Source organism: Cervus elaphus, chromosome 11 (assembly GCF_910594005.1).
Source record: "Cervus elaphus chromosome 11, mCerEla1.1, whole genome shotgun sequence".
NCBI classification, from domain to species: domain Eukaryota; kingdom Metazoa; phylum Chordata; class Mammalia; order Artiodactyla; family Cervidae; genus Cervus; species Cervus elaphus.
Genome location: NC_057825.1, coordinates 49,160,112 through 49,182,711, shown reverse-complemented (window position 1 = coordinate 49,182,711; position 22,600 = coordinate 49,160,112). Strand labels below are relative to the sequence as shown.

General features: G+C 36.9%; 1 protein-coding gene across 5 annotated transcripts in view; it reads right to left on the bottom strand.

Annotated features, from left to right (window-relative positions):
* Positions 1 to 22,600, bottom strand: part of CTNNA2 (catenin alpha 2) — a 1,323,879-nt gene that overhangs the window by 1,137,293 nt on the left and 163,986 nt on the right. For 4 of the 5 annotated variants that reach the window (XM_043917729.1, XM_043917730.1, XM_043917731.1 and 1 more), the window contains exon 2: positions 17,483 to 17,589. In XM_043917729.1, the coding sequence (XP_043773664.1) occupies positions 17,483 to 17,584 (102 nt within the window). In that variant the 5' untranslated portion in view covers positions 17,585 to 17,589. Of the gene's footprint in view, positions 1 to 17,482; positions 17,595 to 22,600 lie in introns of those variants that run through there. The other variant, XM_043917733.1, reaches the window with a different exon arrangement.

The following is a 22,600-nucleotide window of genomic DNA, read 5'->3' as shown; positions in this document are numbered from 1 at the left end:
ACTACAAAATGATTAGCTGTTTATCTGAAATTTAAATTTAACCTGAACGCCTTGAATTTTTATATATTAAAGTTGACAACCATGGTCAGCAAGCAATCAAGGGAGAACTTTTTAGGATAGTGAACTTGCTCAAACTACTGCACAATTGCACTCATCTCACAGGCTAATAAAGTAATGCTCAAAATTCTCCAAGCCAGGCTTCAGCAATATGTGAACCGTGAACTTCCAGATGTTCAGGCAGGTTTTTTAAAAGGCAGAGAAACAAGAGATCAAATTGCCAACATTCACTGGATCATCAAAAAAGCAAGAGAGTTCCAGAAAAACATCTATTTCTGCTTTCTTGACTATGCCAAAGCCTTTGACTGTGTGGATCACAACAAACTGTGGAAAATTCTGAAAGAGATGGGAATACCAGACCACCTGCCTCTTGAGACCTGCCTCTTGAGAAACCTGTATGCAGGTCAAGAAGCAACAATTAGAACCGGACATAGAACAACAAACTGATTCCAAATAGGAAAAGGAGTACGTCAAGGTTGTATATTGTCACTGTGCTTATTTAACTTATATGCAGAGTACATCATGAGAAACCCTGGGCTGAATGAAGCACAAGCTGGAATCAAGATTGCCAGGAGAAATATCAATAACCTCAGATATGCAGATGCTGCTGCTGCTGCTAAGTCGCTTCAGTCGTGTCCGACTCTGCGACCCTATAGACGGCAGCCCACCAGGCTTGCCCGTCCCTGGGATTCTCCAGGCAAGAACATGGAGTGGGTTGCCATTTCCTTCTCCAATTCATGAAAGTGAAAAGTGAAAGTGAAGTCCTTCAGTCGTGTCTGACTCTTAGCAACCCCATGGACTGCAGCCTACCAGGCTCCTCTGTTCATGGGATTTTCCAGGCACGAGTACTGGAGTTGGGTACCATTGCCTTCTCTGGTTATGCAGGTGACACCACCCTTATGGAAGAAAGTGAAGAACTAAAGAGCCTCTTGGTGAAAGTGAAAGAGGAGAGTGAAAAAGTTGGCTTAGAGCTCAACATTCAAAAAAAAAAAAAAGCTCAACATTCAGAAAACTAAGATCATGGCATCCGGTCCCATCACTTCATGGCAAATAGATGGGGAAACAGTGGAAACTGGCTGACTTTATTTTGGGGGGCTCCAAAATCACTGCATATGGTGATTGCAGCCATGAAATTAAAAGACGCTTACTCCTTGGAAGGGAAGTTATGACCAACCTAGACAGCACATTAAAAAGCAGAGACATTACTTTGCCAACAAAGGTCCATCCAGTCAAGGCTATGGTTTTTCCAGTCGTCATGTATGGATGTGAGAGTTGGACTATAAAGAAAGCTGAGTGCTGAAGAATTGATCCTTTTGAAATGTGGTGTTGGAGAAGACTCTTGAGAGTCCCTTGGACTGCAAGGAGATCCAACCAGTCCATCCTAAAGGAAATCAGTCCTGAATATTCAATGGAAGGACTGATGTTGAAGCTGAAACTCCAATATTTTGGCCACCTGATGTGAAGAGCTGACTCATTTGAAAAGACCCTGATGTTGGGAAAGACTGAAGGCAGGAGGATAAGGGAATGTTAGAGGATGAGATGGTTGGATGGCATCACCGACTCAATGGACATGGGTATGGGTAAACTCCGAGAGTTGGTGATGGACAGGGAGGCCCAGCATGCTGCGGTTCATGGGGTCGCAGAGTCAGACATGACTGAGCGACTGAACTGAACCGAAATGAACTTAGTGACACAAGAGTGATAATGGCTGTGTACCTATATTCTAATGTCAGTTTGAATAATAGGAACTTTGTAACATTTTGAGAAATTTTAATGAAGCTCACTTTGCCTACTGTCTTTAACTCCCACAAATCCCTTTGAATATTAATAATTGAGAGGGTGCGTTGAATTGAACATAAGGTCAAGAAAAATCATTTTCTTAGAAAAATAAAAATTCACATATAGGCAATATGAAAGATTAATTTTCTCTACATGTACATATAAAAATGTCTTATACAATATATATGTTATATATATGTATAGTATGCCTTTTATTATAAAGATAAAATAGAGGACAAGATGGTTGGATCGCATCACCAACTCCAGGGACATGAGTTTGAGCAAGCTCCAGGAGATGGTGAAGAAAAGGGAAGTCTTGGCATACCACAGTTCATGAGGTCACAAGGAATCTGACATGACTGAACAACTGAACAACAACAAATCACAAATTTCATTGCAAAAACCAAAACATTATTTCTAAATTTGGTCACTAGATATCAAAACACTGATACACAGTCTTAAAAAGCTAATGAATATTTTCATCCATGAAATCCCAAACAACAATTATCACAGTTGTCAACATTTCATAAAACAACTTCTGCAACATATAATTACATTTACTACTAACTAATTTTGGAAGAATGAGGCAGGCAAAGATATATACACACTGCATTTCTTTTTAAGGAAGAATGTTTATTTAATCATCAGGAAATATTTATCAAACATTTTTCAGTTCAGAGATACTGGGAATATATGTTTGAACCAGACTAACAACATCCCTATAATTGTGGAGTTGTCCACCTTTTGAATGAGTCAGACAAAATGCACACAAAGAAACATGTGAGACAATTACAACAGTGGAAAGTACTCTGAATGAAAGAAACAGATAATAGAGAAGCTGGTACAAAAAGTATGTACTTTTTTCTAAATAATAATAATAATAATAAGCCTAGTCAGCAAAGTCCTTTGTGACAGAGGGGAAATGATAAGACAGGAGCAGAAAGGTGCATAGGAGCCAGTTACAGCATCAGATTGTTGGCATCATCTTATGAGGAAGAAGCAGCATGTGCAAAAAGGGCCTGAGGCAAGAGAGAACTCAGTTCATCCAAGAAACTGAAAGAAGGGCTCTGTGGCTTGAACATGGTGACTAAAGGTCTACCAGGACTAGACGTAGTAGTTTACAGTACTAGCTTATAGCAAAGGACAATGATCACTCTACTGTTTAGAAGATCAAGGAAGTGAGCAAAAGAGGGACTGGCAGATGATTCAAAAAGCTGGTCTTGTTGGGAAAGGACCTGAACTTGGAATAAGGACTTGGACAGCAAGAGTTGGAGAGAGGCGAGCAGGTTTGAGGAAAGACAAACCAGACAGAATTTTTAGCTGTGATAATAGGGTTCTGTGAAAAGTGTGGGCTGAGGTACAAATTGAGTCCTGTCAGCATATTGATCATATCAATATCTAAGGCTGTAGTGATGGGCAGAACCATCTGAGGAGAGAATGAAGAAGAAAAAAAAAAAGAGGAGTTCTAAGTCTAAACCCTGAAAAACAGAAGCTGAGGTATGGAAATAAGATAGAGCAAAGACAGGAGACACAGCCACTGACGCCAACCTGTCCATGTTACAAGAAGGTCTGAGAGTTATGTCAGAATGGAAGACAAACAGCTGGTTAGACTTTCTGTCACTGTTCCAGGCTTTCTTCCTTCTTAGTTGTGTGAAAACAAAGTATACCTTTTGTTCTTTCAATAGGATGACAAGAAAGGGAAAAGCAGGTGTATTAACATGCCCTAATCCTTTATCTCAGATCTCTGACAAGCTTTAATTAGTTTGCTAGTTGAGGGTTTCCTGAGTAAATGCAATTCTGTCACTTCCAAGCCACTCTGGTGCTTCGTGTAACAGATATTTTTGATCTCCAGCTTAGATAACATTTCTACATTATCAAAAATAGTTATAAGCAAATTTGTTAGTTAACCTCCTATGATTTTTCCCTGATATTTTTGAAAAACTGTGCATAAAATTTCAGAATTGTCTTGTTTCAAGAACTTAAAAAAATCATTATTTGTCTCTGACATTAATTTTTAAATTTAGGTTTAAATTCCATTTTCCCATTTAAAATAGCTACACTCACTGAAATGGAAAAATACAAGAGAAAAAAATACTTTTAGGGCTTGAGATTTTGCCAAACTGAAGAGTTACTGCTGAATTTAGGTATTCACTTTCATAACCATTTAAGAGGAAAAATGGGTTTTCAGATTAACCTATTCATTTGAATGTTAAGGAGTTTCTTTAGGTCATGTTTGCTGAAGAATTAGCTGACACAAGCAAGAAAAGGAATGAATATTTGACTGTAAAAATATATTTGGTTATCTTCTGCTTTCTCTCTTTTCTCTGCCTGTTTAACATAGGGAGTTCTCCCTTTCCCTCACCTCCAATTTGTTCCTTTACATTCCTGCCTTTTCACTCTATACATTCTTGGTATTGATGTACTATCAACTTCCAGGTCACTGTTTTCAGCTAATGTTTCCCTTAGGAGCTGCAGATCTACTCAGTCTGCTTAATTCACCTTTAGGTCTTCTTTATGCGATCTAAGTTTCTCTCTTTTTCATCTATAAAGTGGAGAAAATAAGATTGAGTTTACGAAGCTGACTCAAGGAGTAATGAAAACTGGAAATACCTAGCATAGTATCAGGCACCGAGTAACTACTGAAGAAACATTACAGCCTTTCCCCCTTTCTTTTTAGAGGTTCTAGATTATCTGTGGTCAAGTCCATACAAATAAGAAGAGATCCAACTGAGACCAGAACAGTGAGGACTATTCAAAGCAAAGACAAGATTCTAATGAAAGTAATTTAGAAAGTTTAGTTCAGCAGCTGGGACCAGCCTTATGATGAGCGTCAAAGAATTACATGCAAGGGAAGCCAGGTTTGGTGATCTAGGGGAAACCCCCTCAAGCCTCCTTTTCCCTTAAGAATGAGAAATTAATAAGTTGAGATTGTATGTAAAGCACTCATTTCATAGTACCTTAAACTTCTCTTTTATCCTCTACTAAATGGGATTTCTTTTACTAGCATTCATAAAACAGTCACTGTGTTTAAACCAGAAGTTTTTAAAAGTAAATATTTTGATGGACGATAAGTTAGTTGTCTCATTCTAGTTTTTTTTTCAGCAACATATTATTTCTTTATATTCTTAGAGTTGGATTATAAGTTTCAAACCTCATTCAATTTCTAGAACATTAAAATAATAAGCTTTCTAGACTTTTAGTAATAATACTAAATGCCAGAATAAATGGAACTATATCAAAGTTTTGAGTGTATATAAGTTAGAAACATTAGCATTCTATTCATACTTAAACAAGTGGAACAAAAATGTCATAAACTTTTTAGCTAAGCAAAAACTCATGAATTTTTTGAAATATATATATTATACATACTATGTATATGTATACAAAAGCTTTTCTACTACACTTGATAAAGTCTTGAGAAAGAAAAAAATGGAGAAATTGGAAAACAAACTAAAAAAAATAGGACCACTGAATATGAAATAGAAAAAGTGAAACAAACTAGGTAAAAGCTAAAGATCATCATATAGTCTATGTGTTTTTAAACATGGTTGCTCATTAGAATCATATCTGGAACTCTGGAGAAAAAAGCAATACCTGGGCATTTGTATGTTTCAAAAAATTACAAGATAATTCTAATATCCATCTGAATTTTAAAACTGATTACAGATTTCTCCATTAAGTGGTAGATTTAGTGATACACAGTTCTGTTATTTTCTGTTGACCAATCATGACACAGTGATAATAAAATGAATAATAGTCACATAATCACAACAGTAAAAGATGTTTATCAGTTTTCACAATCAATAGCCAGACAAAAAAATAAAAGAAAACTACAATTGAAAGCCATAATGGAAGTATGATTAAATTAACAATATAAAATATTTACATATATTTGACAGAGTTAAATAGAGTGATGTGGTAAATGGAAGTGCATACATGAACATGGTCTCATCTGCCCAGCCAGTCTATGTCTTCTGGTTGGTATATTTACTCTATTTATAGTTAAGGCAATTATCAATATGTATAATTCTACTGTCATGTTCTTAATTGTTTTGGGTTATTTTGTGTAGGTCTTTTCCTTCTCTTGTTTTTCCTGCCTAGAGAAGTTCCTTTAGTGCTTGTTGTAAAGCTAGAATTCTCTTTACTTCTGCTTGTTTGGAAGGCTTTTGATTTCTCCATCAAATCTGAACAAGAGTTGTGCTGGGTAGAGTATTCTTGGCTATAGGTTCTTCTTTTTCATCATTTCAAATATATTGTGCCATTCCCTTCCAGTTTGTAAAGTTTCTGTTGAGAAATCAGCTGATAGCCTGATGGGAGTTCCTTTGTATGTTATTTGTTGTTTTTTCCTTTATTGCTTTTAATATTTTATCTTTGTCTTTAATTTTCACCCCTATGATGTGAATGTTGATGTGTTTAATGTTGTCCCATAGGTCCTTAAACTGTCTTCATTTTTTTTTCATTCTTTTTTTTTTTATATATATTCTGTTTTGCACTAGTGATTTCTGCCATGCTGTCTTCCAAGTCACTTGTCCATTCTACTGCCTAAGTTATTCTGCCATCGATTCCTTCTAGTGTACTGTTCATCTCTGTTTGTTCTTTAGTGCTTCCAGGTCTTTGGTAAATATTTCTGCATCTTCTCCATTCTTTTTCTAAGATTCAGGATCATCTTCCCTATCATTCTGAATTCTTTTTCTGGAAGGCTGCCTATCTCCATTTAGTTGTTTTTCTGGGAGATAACTTTCATCTGGAATATAACCCTCTATCTTTTCATTCTGATTAGCTTTCTGCAAGTTTTCATTTTGGTGACTGCAGGATGGTAGTACTTCTTGCTTCTTCTGTCTCCCCACTGGAGGATGAGGCTAAAAGACTTGTGTAGGCTTCTGGATAAGAGGGACTCATGGTAGCAAAAACTGGGTCTTGCCCTGGTTGGCAGGGCCACACTCAGTAAAACTTTAATCCTATTGTCTGCTGATGGATGGGGCTGGGCTCCCTCCTTCTTAGATGTTGACCTGAGGTAACCCAGCCCTGGAGTCCACAGGCTCTATGGTAGGGTTAATGAATACCTCCAAGAGGGATCACATCAAGAGACACCTCCTAGGACTGCGGCTGCCAGTCCTCCTGTCCCGTCAACAAGCCATTGCCAATCCACACCTTCACGTGAGACCCTCCAACACTAGCAGGTAGGTCTTCTGCACTCTCCTGTGGGGTCAAGGCTCCTTTCCCCTGGGTTCGAACAAGATTTTGTTCGTGCTCTTGAAGAATGGAGATTATACTTCCCCCAGTCCTGTGGAAGTCCTATAGTCAAATCCCATTGGCCTTCAAAGTCAGATTCTCTGGGGATTCTTAGCCCCTTTGTTGGATCCCCAGGCTGAGAAGCCTGTCGTGGGGCTCAGAACTTTCACAACAGTGGGAGAACTTCTTTGGTATTATTGTTCTCCAGTTTGTGGGTCGTCTACCCAGCAGGTATGTGATTTGATTTTATCTTAATTGTGCTCCTTCTACCATTTTGTTGTGGCTGGCTTCTTCTTTGTCTTTGGATATGGGGTATCTTTTTTTGGCGGGTTCTAGTGTCCTCCTGTTGATGGTTGTTCAACAGCTAGCTGCAGTTTTGGTGCTCTCTCAGGAGATTTATTTGTGTCATTCTTAATACATTCTTAATGGCATGCATTCTAAGTCACTTCAGTCATGTCTGACTCGTTGCGAGCCAATGGGCTGTAGTCCAACAGGCTCCTCTGCCCATGAGAATCTCCAGGCAAGAGAGTGGGTTGCCATGCCCTCCTCCAGGGGATCTTCCTGGATCGAACTGGCGTCTCCTGTGGCTCCTGCATTGCAGGCAGCTTCTTTACTGCTGAGCCACCTCTAAAACCATAACAATGTCTTACTACTTATTTATATTGCCCTGGGCTAATGAGACGGGAATAGAGGCAGATGCTATCTGTTAACTGTAAGTATACTTGTGGTAAAAAAAAAAAAAAAAAAAAGTGAAATGATGGCATGGTGGACTCAATATTTATTACTTGCATAGTTGGTCCTAATGGTACACATGGTAATGAGTGTTTGCCAAAGACAAAAGACTAATATGCTGTCTAGGTTGGTCATAACTTTCCTTTCAAGGAGTAAGTGACTTTTTTAATTCCATGGCTTCAGTCACCATCTGCAGTGATTTTGGAGCCCCCCAAAATGAAGTCTGCCACTGTTTCCACTGTTTCCCCATCTATTTGCCATGAAGTAATAGGACCAGATGCCATGATCTTAGTTTTCTGAATGTTGAGCTTTAAGCCAACTTTTTCACTCTCCTCTTTCACTTTCATCAAGAGGCTTTTTAGTTCCCTCTTCACTCTCTGCCATAAGGGTGATGTCATCTGCATATATGAGGTTGTTGATATTTCTCCAAGAAATCTTGATTCCAGCTTGTGCTTCTTCCAGCCCAGTGTGTCTCATGATATACTCTGCATATAAGTTAAATAAACAGGGTGACAATATACAGCCTTGATGTACTCCTTTTCCTATTTGGAACCAGTCTGTTTCGTGTCCAGTTCTAACTGCTGCTTCCTGACCTGCATACAGGATTCTCAAGAGGCAGGTCAGGTGGTCTGGTATTCCCATCTCTTTCAAAATTTTCCACAGTTTATTGTGATCCACATAGTCGAAGGCTTTGGCATAGTCAATAAAGCAGAAATAGATGTTTTTCTGGAACTCTGTTGCTTTTTCGATGATCCAGCGGATATTAGCAATTTGATCTCTGGTTCCTCTGCCTTTTCTAAAACCAGCTTGAACATCTGGAAGTTCTCAGTTCCTGTATTGCTAAAGCCTGGCTTGGAGAATTTTGAGCATTACTTCACTAGCGTGTGAGATGAGTGCAATTGTGCGGTAGTTTGAGCATTCTTTGGGATTGCCTTTCTTAGGGATTGGAATGAAAACTGACCTTTTCCAATCCTGTGGCGACTGCTGAGTTTTGTATTCAAATCCTTTTTTTAATATATGCTATTTTTTCTTTAACAAGGAAAGATATGGAGGTTTTAAATAAAGTTACGATTTTTAAGTTAACTAATTCAGCCATAAAACCTTCTAATAAAGACATATAAACATTCTTCATAGTCGGAAAAATAGCATTTAAAAATTAAAATGGGAATTGGTATTTTAAAAACAAAAACAGGAAAATATTTGGAAACAGGTTAACCACATTATACCTAAATTTAATCAAATAAATAAGTAAGCTTAATAGAATTCCCGTCGTTTGCTTTTAGTACATTCTTCACTTTCACACAGTTCTAATCCTCTGACAAAGATGTATAATCAACTTATTTCAACATTATAGTATCACCACAGAACCATCCAAATGTATTAATCTTTGAATCTCATGAATAAAACATGAATTAAGGTAGTTTCAATAGTGATATTTTCTGGACAGATGGAGAAAGGATATAATGAGACTTCATTTCATACTTTTTTTCTTTAGGTAAATTAATATACAAAATATTTTGTAAACAGTATAAGACAGAATATGATATAACATAAAAAGACACATACTGACTGAATTCTCAGAACTTACTTCATTTCTGAGTATAAGTTTATTTCTCTAATCACTTTCCAACTTTAAATTCTCTAATTTTAAATCTAAATCTGTTTCCCTGATTTTAAACAAACAGAAGAATTTAACTATTGTTGTGAGTCACACAGAGGTAATTCCTGTATAAGGACTTAATACAAAAGGGGGGATAAAATAAGTTATATTTTAAAGCATAAAATTGAATTTGTAAATTTTGAAATAATATTTTAAGGATATGATGTTCTAATTATTTAGCTTTTGAGATAAGTATTAACTTTTTAAAGTTTAAAAAGACCTAACTATAGAAGGCATTAGAGCCCAATCTAATAGGGCCCCATGGACATTAGTGAAAATAAAACAGAAAAAGATTAAAGAGAGCTCCTCTTCTCAGGAGGTTCTTTCCCCATCAGGCCAATTTAGAACAGCTCATTAAACATCAATGGTATTCTTTTATCAGATGCTTAGGGTTATTTCTTAAGTTGCATATTCATCTTTCTATAGAGATACAAGGAACAAAATTCTAACAAATTTCATCCTATCCTATTGTGATGGCCTTAGCTTCATTAGTTTACTAAAATGTTTAAGGCTGAATTCCAGTAATTTCAGATGTTTCTCCCTTTGTTATCTTTGATTAAATGTAAAACATAAATAATTCTTCTAAATCTACATTAAAATGTTTTTTTCCTAAAAAAAAAAATCCAATGAATCCCTATTTTATACATGGCATCCAATTCCTAGTAATAATTAATTACTATCAAGTAAGTCACATCTATCAAGTAATAAAGCCGTTACTATCAAGCCAGTACTACCAAGTAATAAAGAACATTGCATTAAGAGCAAACCTATATTACTATGAAGGACAGGGAAGCCTGGTGTGCTGCAGTTCATAGCATTGCAGAGTTGGAGATGTCTTAGTGCCTGAACAACAATATTTCTATGAGAACACTGTCAGACACTTAACAAATCATTTTAATGGACTGTCTCAGGTACCACTTTAATAATATCATGACGTATCCATAACTTACATATGAGGACAGATTAAGTAACATATTCAAGCTTTTGATTCACAATCAAGCCTTCCTAACTTCGAGGCTTATATAAACATAATCAATACTTCAATTGTGTGAAAATAATTATAAAATTGCAACTTACAAAGCTGCAAAATTAAGATAGATTTTGCATCACAAGAATAATGGCCTTCTGTATATACTTTTTAATTACAAAGAGAATATTTACATTTTCATTTCTAACTGTTTTGCATAATGGTGTGAAAATAATTATAAAATTGCAACTTACAAAGCTGCAAAATTAAGATAGATTTTGCATCACAAGAATAATGGCCTTCTGTATATACTTTTTAATTACAAAGAGAATATTTACATTTTCATTTCTAACTGTTTTGCATAGACAAAACTATTTTTGTATATTTATACTATATCTGGCTATCTTACCTTATTCTCACATTAATTTCAATGGTACACAATAATATTATAAAAGAAAGATTTTATCTGTCCTGTTCCTATGTTTACATGACACATTCCTTTATCTTAAAAGCTTGATCTTGTTCTTATTTAAAGTTTTTATTAGAAAAGACTACAAAATTCTGTCAAATGTCTGTTTAGTATCCCAGGGTATAATCTATTGAGGAACTAAAATACTTTTGTTTCCTGATAACAGACTATCATTATATTCTTTAAAAAGTCTTATTTTGTTATGAATATGCTAAACTTTTGATACACTGCTGAATGATACTTTCTACATTTTATGTAGAATTTTTTTTGCATTTAAATTCAGAAATAAGATTGAATTATCACTGTTCTTTTTTAAAGTTATTTTAGAGTGTCTTGAATTTTTAATATAAAAGCTATGTTTCTTCAAGAACTACTGAGGAGCTGTTAAATTTTTTCTACGGTTGAAGCAGAACTTTAAGTAACATTGCAATTATCAGTTCTTTAAATATGAGATAGTATTCAGCTAGACATCCATCTGTTCTGCTGCTTTTTAATAACAGATCTTTAAAAGCTTTCCAATATTTATATGGCTTAATCCAGTTTTCCACTTCCTCTTGGATAAATTTTGGTTATTTCAATCTTTCTAGGAAGTTATTCTCTTCCTCTATGTTTTCATGTTTCCTAGGTGTAGAGATGCATGTAATATTCAACTATGCCTCTTTTAATCTCTCTTGTTCCTAGAGTTCTTTCTGCTTTCCCATTCATAATCTTATGCATTCTTTATATATTTTCCATAATATGTGCCTGAGGGATTTATATTGGCCATTTCAAGAAAGAATCAGGGCCCCCCTGGTGGTCCAGTGGTTGGGAGTTGCCTGGCAATGCGAGGGACATGTAGTGGATTTCTGCTACAGGACGATCCTACACACTGCAGGACAAGTAAGCCACTGCACCAGAACTCCTTGAGCCAGCACTCACAAGCTGCAGCTATGAGCCCATGTGCTACAACTACTGAAGCCTGAATGACTCGAGCCCATGCTCTGCAAACAAGAGCAGCCACCTCTAGGAGAGGCCCCATGTAGCACAATCAGAGAGTAGCCCTCATTCTTCACAACTAGAGAAAGCCATTGCACGACAGCAAAGCCCCGGCACAACCAAAAATAAATAAATAAATAGCATCTTTAACAAAAAAGAATCAAATTTTGAATTAAGTCAGCCCTTTGAACTCACTATTTTAGTGATTCCAGTTTTTATGTTTATTAAATTCTGATTTCTCAGTTTCTTTTGATGTTCTTATTCTAACTTGCTGAATACTTAGTTTATTTCTGGTTTTTCTTTAGTAAAAAAGGCATTTAAAGCTAAAATTTTGTACTAAGCACAGCTTTTAGTGGGTATGTATATTTTTTTAAGAAGAGATTATCTTTTTCATTAAGTCATATATAGTTTGTAATTTCCCTTTGCTTTTAAGAGTTATCTAAGAGTGTGTCCTAATTTCCTAATAAATTTGCCAAATATAGTTTTTCCATTTCCTAATAAAGTTTAGTATCACAGAACATGGCCTATTAAAGATTTTTACTCTCTTGAATTTACAAAAGTTCAGGCATCTTTTTCAAGGTCTAAAATGCATAAGATGAATCTTTTCTCACATGAAATTGCATGAATTCCATAACATAAAATTATTCCAAAGATAATCGTGCCACTTCAACATTGTAAGTTAAACATGCATTATGATAGAAATGAGCTGAAGTTTTGTTTACTACTTTAAATAGTCATTGATGGTAAATTCCTGACATTTTTCTTACGACAGTGAATGAATTTCATTGAGAACTCCTAAACTTCTGGTGTTTATTTCAACTCTATCCAGCTTTATATAAACTGCAGAATGGCTACAGGCATCTAGAGTCACTGGATATTTCAATGAATTTTATTCCATTCATAAAACTGTAATATGTATTTAATTCATATGGGGCTTTGTTTAGGTTAGTTTTCTCTCGCATTTCCACCTTTTGCTTTAAATGTTGAACATGGAGTTTATATCTAATATTACCTTCTCTCTCCTAAATTATTCATATGTCTTCCAAGGATCAATAGTCACATTAATCTTACCCTTAAGAATTCATTCCAGGGATGGGAATGGTGAGTCTTGATAACACAAGCATATTACCACAAAACAACATTTACAAAAGCTTATCTTAAAAGTCACGTTTTTGAGAGAATTGTTTTTTATTTTTTTAAAATCAGTGTAGGAACACCAGTAAGAAAGGTAAACCATTTAGATATTAGGAGACATTGGAAAAGTGTTAAGAATAGTTACAGTACTAAGTCACAGTGTGAAATTCAGCAAGACTTTGTAAGTATTTTCCTCTATTAACTGAAAAAATATGAATTAGACTATTAACTGTCTTTATTTTCAACAAATATTTTTAATGTATTACCTTTATTGACAGAAGAATTTGAAATGACTGGATTGAAAAATACATGGAAAAGGCTGTAATTTTTAAATGTAATCTTAGATGTGTTGGTCTTTAAATAAGTTAACTACAAGAGCAAATATCTAAAGATATGAAAATTTTAAGAAATAAGAGACAGTTTATGTGTAATATTGTGCTTGCCCATGCTAGATTCACTCGTATCCTTCTCACTGACTTATACAGTGTTGGTTTATGACCAGTATGAACCTGAAATACAACCATCAAGAAAAGAAAAATGGAGACTACATTTAATCAACACGAGGCACTGTTCTAATTATTGCTTCATTTCATCTGCATGATAAGGGGTAAATATACTGGCATGTAATCTGAAGTGAAAATTCCAAGACTAGAAATAATCTGTGTTTGTAACCCAGCTGAGAGAACTACATTTCAGAGTAGGCCAACCACAAAGAACCTCCTAAACCAGGCTTTTTCAAGCTATGTATGATGAAAGGTCAAATATATGTTATTCTAAAAGTGCAGAAACCAAAGATTTTTAAAATTACAAGACAATGAATAACCCCAGAAATTTAAAGATTAAAAAGTCCAAATTTTATGATTAGCTTTAACATTCATAAAATTACTCTATAAAACTACCATAAACTTTTCAAAGCACTTTAAGTATCTGTGCTTATTGCTATCCAATAACAAATAATTCATGTATCAGTCTTAGTCCACAAACCACAATTTCAGCAGCCAACATACTCTCAAATCTAAGAGTCTATCAGTATTAGGTGTTTCTTGAATAAATTTGTATAGCACTAATAAGAATCATGACCAAATTAAAAAAGGGCATAAATCTAATGAAATGTTTCAACAATTACAAACAAACATGTCTACTTCCTAATCCCTAGAACCTGTGAATGTATTACCTCAAATGGCAAAAGGGACTCTGCAGAAGATCTCAAGATCCAGAGATTATTTTAGAATATCTGGGTGACCCCAATATAATCACAGGGGTTCTTATAAGAGGGAGCTTCCCTGGGGGCTCAGATGGTAAAAAATCTGCCTGGAATGTGCGAGAAAGGAGGGTTAAAGTCAGATGTCAAGATATGATGGTAGAAACTGAAGTCAGAGGGAGAGATTTAAAGGTGCTAAACTGTTGGCTTTAATGATGGAGGAAAACACCACAACCAAGGACATAGGTGCACTCCTGATGCTAAAAATAAGAATGAACTTCCTCCTTCAGGAACACATCCCTACCAACATCTTGAGTTGAGGACCTTTGACCCCTAGAATTGTATGATAATAGATGGGTGTTGTCTGAAATACTAAGATTGTGCTAATTTGTCATAGTGGCAACTGGAAGCATATAGGCAAACAGACCTTGGTTCTGGGAAGTAGGGTGTTGCTCTAACACCTACCTGAAAATGTGGAAGTGGCTTTGAAATTGACGGTAGGCAGAGGCTGGGAACATTTTGAGAAGCATGATAGAAAAAGCCTAGATTACCTTGAACAGAGAGTAAAATATGGATGTTAAAAGCTCTGCTGGTGAGGACTCAGAAGGAAGTGAACAACATGGTAGAGTAAGCTTTTATCATTTTAGAAATTATTGAAATCATTATAAATGGACAATTAAAGGAGGGCTCAGAAGGAAATGAAAAACATGCTATTGGAAAATGGAGGAAAAACAATATTTGTTATAGAGTAGAAGAAAGCTTAGCTGAATTGCTTCCTATAATTATGTAGAAACCAGTTATAAGTGATGACCTTGAATATTTAGCTGAGAAGATTTCCAAACAAAGTATTGGAAGGAGTGGCCTAGTTTCCTCTTCCTGCTTATAGCAAAATGTGAGAGGAAAGAAACATATTGAGTCAAGAATTATTGGTACTTCCCTGCTGGTCCAGTGGTTAAGACTCCATGCCCCTATTTCACGGGGGACGGGTTCAATCTTGGGTTAGTGAATGTAAGATTCTGCCACATGCCACAAGATGCAGCCAGCAAAAAAATTTTTTGTTAAGAATATTAAGTTGAAAGGAACCAAGACTGAATAATTCAGAAACTCCTCAGCCTAGGAGGATTGCAAGAGGTGTTAAAATTAGAAGTCTCAGTTTCAGGAAAATGTGGCTCTTGAGAAAAAGTCAACTTTGTGTCTAGATAACCTTCCTTAGTGCTTTGGAAGAATTAAAACCTTGGTATGTTCATTCACACAAGGAGCTCTTGTAAAGATTAGACATGGCATTATGGATTCCCTCAGTGATTTCAGCAGAGGACAAATAGTAGATCTTTCATGGATAACCTCATCTCCAAAGTATCCTGTTTTCTAACAGAGAAAATCCCAGATACATACAAGAGAGAACCACAGGTTTCTCAAGAATGAGAAATCAGTTGAAATACTGACAATATGAAATGAAAAAAAGAGAGAGAGGAATTTCAAAAAAGCTGTGTACTTTCAAGTTACACAGGCAGGAAATATTCAGCTGAAAATACATGCTATCTTTCATGAAAAAAGAATAATGATTCTTAGAGTAAAGAACCAGGCCCAGAGGGCAGAGCCTTGAGCCACAGAGGATTATCACCAAGCTGTGAAATCTAATTGAGTTTGCCCAGTTGGAATTCTAAACTTCTTGAGACTGGTAACCATTTTTTTTCTTCCACATTCTCTCTTTTTAAATGAAAATGTCTGCACCTGTTATCTTATGCTTGTCCCACAATGCATTTTGAAGGCATATGATTTATTTTCTAATTTCACTGGTAACATAGATGGAGAGAAATTTTGCTTGAGGAAGAAATATAACTAGAACCTTGATGATAAGCATGAGAATGCTCAATTATGTCTAATTCTTTGCAACCCCATGGACTGTAACCCATCAGGCTCCTCTGTCCATGGAATTCTACAGGTAAGAATACCGGAGTGAGTTGCCATTTCTTACTTCAGGGAATCTTTTTCACTCAGGGACTGAAACCATGTCTCCTGTGTTTCCTGTACTAACAGGTAGATTCTTTACTACTTCACCACCTGGGAAGTCCCTATCTAGAACCTTACTCATACCTACTTTAGAAGATTTAGATGATGAGATTTGGAAATTTTTAGCTGATGAATTTTAGATGAGATTTTGTCCATGTTCTAATCCTTTGAAAGTCTGAATATGCTACCTAAAAATGGAAAGAGAGACTTTTCAGATGTGATTTGCTCAAAGATATTCAGATAAGGACATTATTCTAGAGTATCTGTGTGGGCCCAATGTAATCATAAGGGTCCTAATAAGAGGGAGACAGGATCAGATATGAGGACATAAGCAGAGGTCAGAGTCACAGAGAGATTTGAAGATGCCACACTGCTGGCTTTGAATATGGAGGAAGGGGCCAAAGAAGGAAATGGCCTCTAGGACATGGAAAAGGCAAAGAAACAGATTTTCTACTCAAGCCTCCAGAAGGAATGCTTCTTTACCAATATCCTAACATTAGGACCTCTGACTTCTCAAACCATAAGATAATAAACTTGTGATGCTTCACGCCACCAAGTTTACAGTAATTTGCTATAGAAGCTACAGAAAACCAATATAAGTGATCTCTACCCAATATAAATGGTCTCTACTTAATTTGACATGACATTTCTCTACAAATATACCCATAAAATCTTGAATTTTAACTTTCTGAAATTCTTAGTTAATATAGTAAATAATATGCTTCACAAGACACACTAAAAATTAATTTTTAAAATTTAAAAATCCAGAGGATGTTTTTCTGTTAATGGCCCTCATGTGGAAATGTGACAACATAAAAATGGAACATTTCATCATTTCAACATGATGAATTTTCCCTTTTAAACTAAAGACAAAGTAATTCAATAAATATACTTCGTTCTTAAATAGTCAATAGAGTTCTTCCTAACTGCATTAACATCTGAAAGCAAGCTAGGCATGATTTATTTAGACTTTGAATCCATTATTGCAATTGAGGTTCCAAAGACTTCACCAAAGTCCCTTCTTTAATTATCTCATCAACTTTATTTCAAAAGTCACATGAAAACTTTTGTAAAAAGCATTCCAAATCTTATTGAGAAGGAAAAAAAAAAAAAAACTGTCCACAGTTCGGGCAGGAATACACATTAAGTAATTATCAATGTGGCATGATTTATTCATGCTTAAGGACTTAACACATTCTTCAGAAAGTCATGATATAATCACAATAGAAATATACACAGGTAACAGTATTTCAGAACATCTCTTACCTGTGTAACGAGCGGTTCCAAAAGCCTCTCCACTGTTAGGGTCCGGATTTCCAAACTTTTGGGGTCCCATTTCAAAATGATGGGTGAAGTTGCCGAAGTCATGCTCCCTACAGAAACACACATTATCTGTTAGAAATGATCACAGAAATAATGTGAGCTTGGGGGTTCAAAATGAATGTCACCAAAACTTACAACAGACTTGAAGATTACCTGTCTGCTTCAACCTCATCAAGTTAGAGCTAGGGAAATCAGAAAAGTGAAGCTAGGGAAATCAGAAAATGTGAAGTGGTAATGTCAGGATCAGATTGAAAATGGGTATTTCTTAAGGGCACCTGTATACATTAGACAAACTTTTGGGGCCCAACTGACACTGAAATATGTCACTCACTCAGTGTTTAGTACACATATCCACCTGCTATATACTGGGAAGGGGATTCCCAAGAACCCACCTGCCAATGCAGGAGACTCGGGAGATGGGGGTTTGATCCCTGAATTGGGAAGATTCCCTGGAGGAGGGCATGCAACCCACTCCAGTATCCTTGGCTGGAGAAACCCACAGACAGAAGAGCCTGGCAGGCTACAGTCCCTGGGGTCACAAAGAGCTGGACACAACTGAAGCGACTTAGCATATACACACACATTTGCTGGTAAAGCCTTGGTCGTTGCCCTCCTGTACATGTGGTTTCAAGGCAGAAGTAGCAGAGGTTGGCCATACTTATGCCTCAGTGTGGCCTCTGCTGTGATCAAGGAATACAGAGAAGGCCACCGGAGAACTGAGGAAAGGACATCAAAGTCAGTCACCAAAGGAGATCAGCAAAGACTTTAAAGAAGTACAATAAATTCATCATGACAATCAGATGAAAGACCCCAGGTCATAACAAAAGGCTTCTTTGTTTTTGTCACATCATAACTGACCACTGAGGATACTATGCTTCCTGGAAGAGCTGAGTTTTATTCTCTTAAATAGGACAGATATCTTACAAAATGAGTCGCAATGATTCTGAAAATCAGCTTGCTGCTATTTACATACTCTCTGATTACTCACTGCATTTACATTCTTGTCCCATAAAATGAGTGTCTGACAAGGCTATTTATTTCATTCTACAACAATCCTCTTCTACCTAAGAACCACGGGTGTGCAGGTAGCAACCTTGCACACATCAAGCACATGATTTCGTCCCAGACTCAAAAGAGTGAATTAGACATTCTGTTAGGGCTGTGCTTCTCACTGAGAAATTGACTGCTCTCTGATGAATATGTTTTGACAACTAACCACTGGACAAGCAACCTTAGCTTGTGCAAGGTGAATCTGAATCATTTGCTTTAATACCATCATAAATCAAACTGTTCATAGCTGTTCTCTTCTGAATCAATGTCCCCACTCCATTCCACTCTTATAAATCAATATAGATGATTATTTCTGTTAGAATTAACACTACAAAAAAGGTCTATCGCAAGAGGCACATGTCTCTTTACTGCCCTGCTACAGCTATTCCTTTTAAAACAGACCTAACAAATTTGCTTCAAGAAAAAAAAAAAGGCGAAGATGCAGTGTGCTGGTATTTTACCTCTCTCCAAATGCCATGTTTTAAATAAACTAAGCATAGCAATCCAACCATATAGACCGATTTAGACTTGGGTTCCTTCACAACAACAATAGTTGGCACAGATATGCTGCCTGTCCTCCAAAAACCTAAAAACACTTTACACATTTCCCATTCACACTACCAACTGCTACATAGCAGCTCTAACATGCCCAGAATTCTGCTGTTAGGCAGCACACCTTCCTGTGTTGTGAAAGGATAAAAATGCCAGATTCTTTCTATCCACACAGGATAACTTCATCCTTGTCGAAGCCAGTCCTACCTAAGTAACCCAGCTCTTCCGTTGTTTTTGTTGTTTAGTCATTAAGTCATGTTCAATTCTTGTGACCTCATGAACTGCAGCATGCCAGGTTCCCTGTCCTTCACAATCTCCCAGAGTTTGCTCAAATTTATGTCCACTGAGTCGGTGATGCTATCCAACCATTCATCCTCTGTCATCCCCTTCTCCTCCTGCCCTCAATCTTTCCCAGCATCTCTTAGGACACAATGATTTCCAGTCCCCAAGAAGTTCCCTGTAAATTTCTTCCCAGTTCTGATGGAATAATAAGTGACCCCAGTAATGATGATGCACAAGAAGGCCCTACAAGAAAGACAGCTGGATAACTTGTAGTGGAGTAGTGAAGTCATTTTAACACAGTAGTGAAAGGTGGTAAGTAGACTATGCAGAGAACCACCGCTATTACAGGAGCATGCTTGTGCATGTAAGCTGGTGGGCCAGGAAGGCACACAACATCTTTATGCATCTTCTGATGCATTACTAAAGAGATCAACAAAAAATGCTGATGTAAGAAACAAAAATGCTGGGGCACTTACATTAGAGACACTAATCTAGCATGCATCAAGCAAAAATGGGAGATGTTGAAAAAAGACTTCAAGGCAACTGTGAACCAAGAGGCAGAATTAGAGCAGAGCCTTGGATCCTGAAGGTCGGAAGACTTATAAATCTAAAACTGAAAGGACAAGAGTGACCAAGCAAATCACTGGACTCAATTTATTCCTTTGGGGATCAATCTTTTAGTCAGTTCTTTTGACACAGGCAAAATCCAAGAGCAAAAGGCAAGGAAAGGTTATGTGGTATTAATTTGTTGAAGGGGAAAACCTAGTCACAGAAACGTGTTCCTCTGTGTGGAATAAGCAAATTGACTTCAAATAAGAAAGCAAGCGAACAAATGAAGTGTGCAATCATACACCAGCCTCTCACATTCCAAAGCAGCATGTCTCAAAACCATACTAGGCATCCACACAATGCAGACTGTTTTGCCCATAAAAGAGATTCTATATAAAGAAAATATATATTTTTCAATCATTTAAATTCAAAGAAAAAATGACATATTATAGTTGCTTTTGGTAGGAAAATTAGAATATTGACTGGACACAAAGAGTGACAAAAAGGAGTTATAAAATACAGAAGACAATAGCATTGTCCTTGTCCATACACCACAATTTTACAAGCCGGTGAACAAGCTCTAATCAATTTATTTAATCTCTGAGAAAATATTCTTGAAAAGTGTCAAACTGTATATCCATAAAAGGTGATAAAACAACCTACATAGTAATAACTTAGATAACTTCAGACTTTCTCCATGGGGGTAAGGAAGAAACATGCATCAAGGTGTTAGCAGCCATTCATCACTCACAACAACAACAAAAAACATGACAAAAAGACTAACAAGAGTAAAACAAGCTCCCTTATGAGCAGCCAAAGGTCAAGTCCTTTGTTAATTAGACACTGTCCTGATAAACAGAAAATCTTTTGAGGTGCCTGTGCCAAGGAATGCCTTCAAGTGACATGTATGTTGCTCTAATGCATAATTCACTGAAGAAATTCCCCTTTCCAGACTTTTCTCGAAAAATGTCTTTCAGCCCTCTGCCTAAACTTTCTGAGTTCTCACCATTCCTTCTATTGTTCTTTTGTAAAACAATGGTCCAGGACAACTGACAGGTGCTCAGGAGGCCACCCAAACCTGCCTTCCCTCCACAGGACTCCAGCTTCAGGGTCCTTTCATGGATTTTTCTCTTTACCAATACTGAGTGAGCACTACTGCCAACAAACTCTGTGAGGCTCTTTTTAGAAGACAAGTTAGCTTTGGTTAGCAAGTAAAGTCATGAGAAGTTAATGACTAATACTGGGCTTATTCACCTATCTCTATATGTAGGCTATTGACTCAGCTACCTCACCTAAGGTTCAGTTTCATCCTGTAAACTGAATATAAACAAAAATAGTAACAGCCTTATATAATTTATGAATTTATTCTGAAAATCATGACCTTGCACATACAAATACTGATGGGTTTACTTCTTTGCCATGTTTTTGTATGATTATCATCTTAGCCAGTTCAAGATATCCATTAGGGTGGGGGCCAAGGCAAGAAGCTTTAAAACAAAGTTTTGGTGAGAAAGTGAGAGAGGTGAAAAAGCGAGGGAATTTTCTAAGTTTCCTCAAGAATCAAGCCTGGATCCACTGAACTTACTGTTTCTTCTCTGAGTATCAGAAATACTGGCTAATGATCTGACATTGTTATTATTTGCCATTTACAGATAGGTAAGCTGAGGCGTGAAACAGTCAAGAGAGCTACCCAAGGTCACACATTTTGAAACTAAACTGCCTGGCTTCAGGCTCTGTGCTCATAAGCCCCATGAAGCATTATGCTTCACTTATAAAGATGAATTCCTAGGCTTAGGTCTATGCCAGCATAACCACAGTGCTTCTGAACCATGGAGGGGAGACAGAGACATAGACAAGTGCTCAGGGCTGGTGCACTGGGATGACCCAGAGGGATGAGATGGGGAGGGAGGTGGGAGGGGGGCTCAGGATGGGGAACACATGTAAATCCATGTCTGATTCATGTCAATGTATGGCAAAAACCACTACAATATTGTAAAGTAATTAGCCTCCAACTAATAAACATAAATGAAAAAAAAAAAGGAAAATCCAGGAGCTAACCACTTCTGGAGAATGAGAGAGAGAGTGAATGCAGAGGAACGCAGAGGAATGACAGATGAGATGAGGGGGACACAAAGGGCAGGTGCCCTGATGCACATGCGGAACCCACAGGAAATGTGCTTCACTTCCTGGTGAAGCAGAACAGTTTCCTTTAGCCACTTTGATCCCTGGGGCGAGAATGGGATGCTGATGGTGCGGCTGGGGCACCTAGGGAGCAACACAGCACCCGGGCAAAGTCAAGAGAAAGACCTTATGATGAGTTATGCCAAGTAAACAGAATTTTGGTCCCCATGACCTCATACTCTTTGTTTTAAACTTGTGATTATGTTCTATTTCATGGTGAAGAGGATTTTGAAGATATAATTAAGGTTATTAATAAGCGACGTAAGTGAAGTCACTCAGTCGTGTCCAACTCTGCGACCCCATGGACTGCAGCCTGCCAGGCTCCTCCATCCATGGAATTTTCCAGGCAAGAATACTGGAGTGGGTTGCCATTTCATTCTCCAAGGAATTAATAACCTTCTTAAGGTTATTAATAACTGGACCTTAAAATAGGGACATGACCCTAGA